The sequence below is a fragment of the Glycine max genome, chromosome 18, assembly GCF_000004515.6.
Source record: "Glycine max cultivar Williams 82 chromosome 18, Glycine_max_v4.0, whole genome shotgun sequence".
NCBI classification, from domain to species: Eukaryota; Viridiplantae; Streptophyta; class Magnoliopsida; order Fabales; family Fabaceae; genus Glycine; species Glycine max.
This window is the reverse complement of record NC_038254.2, coordinates 8,869,778-8,877,521: the sequence shown is the minus strand read 5'-3', so window position 1 is coordinate 8,877,521 and position 7,744 is coordinate 8,869,778. Positions and strand designations below refer to the sequence as shown.

Genomic DNA, 7,744 nt, shown 5'->3' with positions numbered 1-7,744 from the left:
CCAGTGGAGGAAGTGTGATTTGTGGCAAAGTAGTTTCTTTCTTCTGTTCAACATGAATTATGAATTTAGTAGACTAAGATCCAAATTAACTTCTATCAACTTAATTTGGAGGTTTAGAGAGGAGTGTAAGGTGCCTTAAAGTTGTGCTCTTTTGGTGGAGTGTGGTGCCTTTGGATAGATATCTTTCCTTGTCCCTCATTTAATGGACATGATAACCTTTCTCCATTGTGGGACTTTTTTTAAAGGGACCTTCACTATCAGATGAGTGGAGGGAATGAAGACTTAGCTGATGCTTAAATTGTTTTCCTTTTCCTAATTTGTTCTTTCTTTCCTGATATTTTTTGTTTGTTTCAAGAGTATTCCTGGTCATGCTGTTCTGTGCTCACCTCTTCTTTTACTAAGGTTATCATTTGATTTTTCTACAGCTATATGTATTTTGTTCTTCTCAGCATTGCACAAAACATGCTTGATATCATCAAATTCGTGTGGTTCCAGTCGACACACACAAGACAGCGTTTCGAACGTTCGATGGCCATTATGAATTTTTTATGGTAAAGGCAGCTAGCTACCTAAGAGATGTGGAAACAGAAAAATCCAAAGACTTTGAAAAGAAAACCATTTTTCCACATTTCAATTATAACATCACTTAACTAACCAATATTTATCCACTTACTTACTTTGGATGTGTGTTTGTGTGTATATGTGGAGCATATCTAGCAAGTGTGACAGGAGTTAATGTTAGTCATACAATCTTACATGGATAATTAAAATTGTTTTACTTAAATCTAATCTTAACTTCACTTTTGTTATATGGTAAATATTAGCTTCTTTTAAGCTCTTATCTTATATATATATATATATATATATATATATATATGAAAAATTGAGAAGAGATGATTTTGATCAATGCCATTCAGTCTTACACATGATAAGATTAACTTTTCTCTCTTGCGATCTCATATGATTTGATATGCCTCCAATATAATAGACATTAGACATAGTGTTAATTAATAAGCACAGCACAAGGAAGAAAGGAAGAGGTGATTCATCATTCATCAAATGGCATATTCTACACTCCAGCTTGTTAGGCACAGAAGGCACACCGTTCCATTCATGCTACTTTCACAAAATATGGACATCCACACTATGATAAGCTATTTTCATAGTTCTGATATAAGGGGACACAAGTCAGAAAACACATGATGTGTAGAAAGTAGCTACTGTCAGCAAGAACACACAAAAAAACACTCATAAGAGGGAGAAAAATAGAGGAAGCCAGTGCTGAACCCTCTTTTCTGTCTCTCTCATGTGTGTTTTGACTCTCTATGCAATAAAAAGTACAAAAAACAACACACAAAAAGAAAGAGAGGGATAATAAGAGAACTAGATAAGACCCTTTCTTTGCCTCTTGTTATGTTTGTCTCATTATTATCATAGAGCAAAAGAAAGGGATGCAACTATGTGAAAGAACTGTAGTTGCTCTAATAACTCTTTGCCATGGCTTGTGGCTCTACGTTCCACTCTCAGAAACAGTTCTTCACTAAGCTTGTCACCAATGTGAGCATCAACAAGGACACCAGACACACTCCTGCAGCTGTTGGCAAGGGCCCTCCCTACTTCACTATCATCATCTGGCTGGTTCACCACAAGAGGACTTCCACCTTTGAAAACCTCAAGCTTGTTTATGGCAAATGAACCATCAGCTTCAACCACCTCCTTGAAGTCTTGCAGGCTTGGTGCATACACTGGAATGTTGAAACTGTCTCTTTTCTCACTGCTAATTAATCCCTGGGATTAAGAATATGATTTAGTACATGTACCTTAGACATATCAATACATAAAATTAACAATATACTGTATGCTTTAATTGGTTGAAAAATGCTTAAAGGAGACAGGAATTGACCATTCTAAACCCAAATTGAAAAACAGAAAACTAAGGACCTCATAACTCTCAATCAAAGTTATTGGTTTAGCGTGTCCACTTATTGAGGAATGAAAAAATTTGTAAAGTATTTAATATAAAGTTCAACATTTAATATATTATACTTTTTTATTTTAAATCCTAACATACACTTAAATGACAATGGTTAGTAGTATTTACATTGGAGTTTTTGTTTTTAATAAAAGAGTTTGCCCAACGTGACTTAGAAACCAACCCTTTTAAGTTTATGATTATTAATGAACTTCAAAATAATCTTGAGTCCTACTAGGTAGGAAGGTCTAATTATATTCCGTACTTTCCTAATAACGGTATTGGATGGCTAACAAATTATGGTAGAGGATAATGTACATGACTTTGGTCTTTAGTTTCGTTCAATGTACACACAAATTAAATCATTAGATAAAAATAGATCAGATGAATGGAAACATATCCTTGTTGTCTTGCTTTAACATACGATTATGATTTTGTGTGTTCTAAACATCCAAAACCTAATTGTTGGCTAAATATTAAGCTAGCCAGCAGCTAATTATTATTTCAGCCGACATGATGATGAATGCAAGGATGGCTAGCTAGGTTGATCAACTTGGGGGGTGGAAATCAAACGGCTGAGATCAACTTGTTTGAATCATGGCAAGTGAAGTGAAAATTGACAATAATAAGCTATTAGTATATATTATTGAGACGCCTACAACAATTGATTGTTTATGTTTTTTACTTTTCATCTCACTAATGTGTGTCTAAAAGTCCTTTTTGGTCTGCCAATATGACAAAATGTGTAGACTATGTGGGTTCAGATGTGCACTGTTTTGACACAAAAGCATGTTTGTGAATGAATATTATGATAATATTAATTACCTCTTGGACAAGATCATCCCAAGCATCCTGAAAGTGGGTCCCAAAGAGGAGGCCAGCCCCACCCTGGTCTGTGGGGTCCACAGAAGTTCTGCCTAAGCAAACCAAGAACATGGACCCCCCTCTCTTCAGTTCCACTGCCCTTGATCTCAAGAAGCTTGCTAAGTCTGTTTGGAATTGATTTTTGTAAGCATTTGCGGTGATCTCACTAGCACCATGGATAAACACCCTGCCCTTGTTGTATGCACTTGACCTTTTGTCCAAAACAGATTCTGGCACCTGATCAGTCCAATACAAAATATAAAAAAAAAATTAGTTTGTGTTTGAATTCACGTTGATCTAGAATCATGTTGAAATATTATTTAATGTGATTTTAAGTAAATATTCACATGTTTGATTCTGTATTAGGAAATTGATCCTGGATTTGAAATTGATTTCAAATTTTAAAAAAAAAACTTTAGGTACTGAGAAAAAATGTCTCTTTTGGAATTTTGATCATTTTAAAAAGAAAAGGCATGGAGTTGAATAGGATTATGTGCTTAATTACCTTCCATGCGCATTAAAAAATAGCCCAAATACGTCACTCTGATCCTGAAATTATAATGGCTTTAAAGACCATGGTTTTGTTGCATCAACTTTTGACCATAAGTTAGAACTTTGGTCTTCAGATTAATGCATTGCCCATGTAACGGTTTCATTACGTTGTCCTAGGGAAGTGGCAATTTTTTTTTTTAGTTTTTACTTTGTGTGGAAATTACTGCATAGAAACTTCGCATATTCTTTGCTGGGTGGAGTTGGGGTGTGAATGAGACCTTGAAAGTCATTAAAGGGAGAAAATGGTTAAAAGTTGTTTAGCTAACGAACGTAATCGTTATTCACTACTAAAAGTTTTCAAGAAATTTATGGTACCTTTAAGTTTGAATTCTAATCAAAAGCTTTATAATAGAAAGAAAAGTAACTGCATGATTTGAAATCTACTAGTATTAATTTTGAGTAATTTAACTAGCTACGTTCAGGTGGAATAAAAAGTTCCAAAACAAAATGATTAATTTAATGAAAGATATTAGGATTAAAAATGAAAATGATATGCTACCTTTTCCTTTTAAAACAAGCATAACAAAAACAAAACAGGACTTTGAGATAATTACTTTTTCCTATGAATATAATGAACTTTAAAATGAAAAATATCATGAGAAGAAAAAGAAAAGAGAGAGAGAGAGACAAATTAATTTCTTCTTCTATAATTCGATCTTTAATTTCTACAATTAGACAAGAAATAAAAAAATGAGAAAAGAATTTGAAAGAAAATGAATAATGTAACTAAAAAAATGAAGAGAAAGACTTATAAAGATATTTACATCAACATCCAGTAAAATTTAATCATAATTATAAAGATGCTTTATAATATATAAATTAAACTCGGAACTTAAAGAGTAGTAATTAAAAGTATTATAAAAAGTGTTACAACTTTTAATTAACGAGAGTTAATTACCTGAGATAACCAATGCAAGGAAAAGGCTGAGTGGAAAACATCAATGAACCTTGCCGGAAATAGTCTCCGGTAGAAGGAGCCGGGTACTCCGGCGGCAAAGTAGGAGCGGTGGTTATTGGCAGCAAGGCACTCTTCCATGCTTACTCCATAGTTGGCCAAGGGAGGAAGGAGCTGAAAGAGGGTGTTGAAGTCATTGCTAGGAAGGTCAGAGAAGAAAGCTGAAAACTCAGGTGGGTCTAATCCCAAGGCTTCATAGCGTTTGATGATGTGCTTGATGATCAAATCCACCACATTGATGGTGTTGCTTCCGCATGAACACCCCAAGTCCACAACCACAAATGGCATGTTAGGGGCTTGAAGTTGAACTCCATCTAGGGCTTCTTTGAGAAGGTGATGCATGGACTTGGCATGTATGGCCTGCACATATCACATACCAAAATTAATGTTTGCACAACATGTGATCATTCTATGTACACGTATTGACGTGTATGATTAGATTTTTTTTTTTTTTAAAGGAAAACATGTATGATTAGCTAGAGATCGACTATAATATTAAGTCACTAATGTGTTGTCATGAAATTTTCTAATGTTGATTATAGAATAAACTATACAGAAATAGTCAAGATCAAAAATTTAAAATTGACTAAAATTAATCATGACTATTTATGCATAATTGTATGTTTAATATTTAATATTTTTGTAAGAATAATTCTCATGACATAATATATTTCATATATATGTATTTAAATATTAGAATCTTACTTTCAAGGTATGTAAAAGAAATTTCTTTTCTTAAATTTAGAGGCTTAAGCTTCATTTTGTTTGTTAATGGAAAGAGAAAAAGGGATGGAGAGGGTACCTGTGCTTGGGAATTGTTGGCATAGCTTCCCTCTCCTTTGCCTCCTTTCATGCTAAGCAACCTCTCTAGCTCCATATTGGACACTACAACATTGTCTCCCATGGAAGCAAGCTAAGAAATAACCTTGTGAAGTCAAATGGACTATATGAACTATTGTTGTTTTAGAAGAGGAAATGAACTATATATAAACTAAATGAAGGAAGAGAGTGGAAGTGAGTGTGCGTAAATATCTATTATATGGTGGTGGCGATTCTGTGTCTCTGATAGCTAAAATGAGAGACAAGAGAGTAAATATATATAGACAAAGGAGGAGGAGACTATTAACAATTATGTCTGCTTGTATATTCTATATAGCCTCCTTTGCTGCCATATAGATTACAAGTCAGTGGCAAAAGCAGCAATTATTGTGCACAATTCAGAAGGAAAAAACAAAGTATAATAAAAGAAAAACACCGAAAAAGTTGAAAGCTTAGAGTATGGGCCTCACATGCAAATGCAACAAGGAAGGCCCAAGATTGGCGCCGGATTTTGATTTTTTATAGTCACCAAAGCAACTTAATTACTGCATGCAAACAACTACCGTTGAATAAACGAATAAATTACATGCATAAATATATTTTTAGTCTTGAGAGAATTTTAATTTTGACTCATGTCATTCATTTATTCTTCTAAAATATTAAATATTTTTTTGTCTTAAATATATCATGTGATATTCATTAAGAGTGTATTTAATAAGACATTTCATTTATATTATTAGTTAAAAAAACTTATTTGATTGTTTGATAAATGAGTTTTATTTAGTAATTTTTAGAATTTTTGAGATACTACTTTAAATAATATTTTTTAAAATATTAATTTCTAGTTCACTTATATATTATTACTTGACTTTATCTTTAGTCGACGTGAGACTTGAATTTTTTCCAATACACCTCCTCACACCCAACACTTTTTGGACTTGATGCATGAATAACAATGGTGGGTAATCCTTTGAATTAATTTTGTATATACTCTGGTACCATCTTAAAATGTGAATTTGAGTCTAATTCTATCCCAAAAACTAGTTCAATGGATGATGGTTGTTCCTCGCTTATATACTATTACTTGGCTTTATCTTTTAAAGTTGAGTTAGACCTAAACTCACATTCTAAAAATATAAGATGTTATCATAACATATTCAAGATTAATCCAAAGGGTCACTCATCATTGTTATCCACGCACCAAATTCAAAAAATGTTGGGCGTGAGAGGTGTATTGAAAAAAACTCAAATTTCATATCTGCTAAAGATAAAATCATATAAAAATATATAAATGAGGGACAATCCTCTCAAATTCTAAGAATCTAAGAGTCTACCCTTCATGTATCACGATTCTTAATTTTGGTAATAATACTATGCCTCGTAGAACTCTCTATCGTTCTTATCTTTAGGTCTTTTCCTCCATTCATGGGTTGACAAATTTTGTAGCACAGCAAATCGATCAGCACATAATTCAAGCGCATATATTGCTTTAAATAATCAGGATCAATGTTGATTCACATTTTTTATATTGATTTTTTATTCAATCAGTCAAAATCAACTCTCTTTAGTTTTTACCAATAATTAGATTAATTTAATGAACTCGCACGATTTCTAATGAAAATTAACAATATTCAATTCACTAATGAGACGACATCTGTTCCTTGTTATATTAAACCGGATGTATGTATTTGGGTCAATAAGAATGTATTACATTATGTTGGTTTATTTATTGATTACTAATAAATAAGAGAAAGGATATCTGCTTACGATACTTTTTACTATAATTTATGGCTTTTTAATTGTAAAGGATGGCATTGGACTCCTTAAAACACGGGAGTACACATTGGAAAATAAGGTAAAATTAATACGTCAGTAAAAAAAACAAAGATCTTAATAGAATTCCAACCATCGTCAAGTTTTCAATCTCACATTTTAGAGAAGTTAAATTTAGAAAGAATTTGTGTAATCCACCCTATATATTATAAATCATAGTTCTCACTGATCTTGAATCAAAATATTTTTAGATTATAAATCATAGTTCTCACTGATCTTGAATCAAAATATTTTTAGAAATGATTGAGGATTAAGTTTTATTCTTTTATTTATGAAATTTGGTTTATATTTTAAATCTTGATACATACATATATATATATATATATATATATATATATATATATATATATATATATATATATATATATATATATCAAATTGAAGATATCTTTCATTTTAGTCAAACTTAGTTTCAAGTTTATTATAATTTAAATCAATCCTAATTTAAATTTATTTGTTAAATTTTGACACACTATATTAATAAATATTACATGTCTTGATTTAAATTCACTTATTTCCAGATATGCTCCTTAATTTTTTTTAAAAAAAACTCATCTCTTTAATTTATTCTTATTTAGTATAATAAAAATAACTTAATAATATAAATAAATGGTATTTTTTATACGATATAAATATATAGTATTCTCTTTAATTTATTTTTATTGATAAAATTAAATTTGTTTAAATTTAAAAATATTTTTTAGTGGAAAAAATATTTGTTTATTCACAGGAAATTTGGAAGTTATTTT

At 31.4% G+C, this 7,744-nt stretch overlaps 1 protein-coding gene across 1 annotated transcript; it reads right to left on the bottom strand.

Moving 5' to 3' along the window:
- Nucleotides 1–1,029: 1,029 nt before the first annotated feature.
- Nucleotides 1,030–5,497, bottom strand: LOC100801476 (indole-3-acetate O-methyltransferase 1). Its single transcript, XM_003551710.4, has 4 exons — nucleotides 5,146–5,497; nucleotides 4,287–4,703; nucleotides 2,798–3,073; nucleotides 1,030–1,788 (listed from the first exon to the last, which is right to left on the bottom strand). Exons 1-4 carry the CDS (start codon nucleotides 5,245–5,247, stop codon nucleotides 1,432–1,434), a joined length of 1,152 nt encoding a protein of 383 aa, XP_003551758.1. The 5' UTR covers nucleotides 5,248–5,497; the 3' UTR covers nucleotides 1,030–1,431.
- Nucleotides 5,498–7,744: the final 2,247 nt, after the last annotated feature.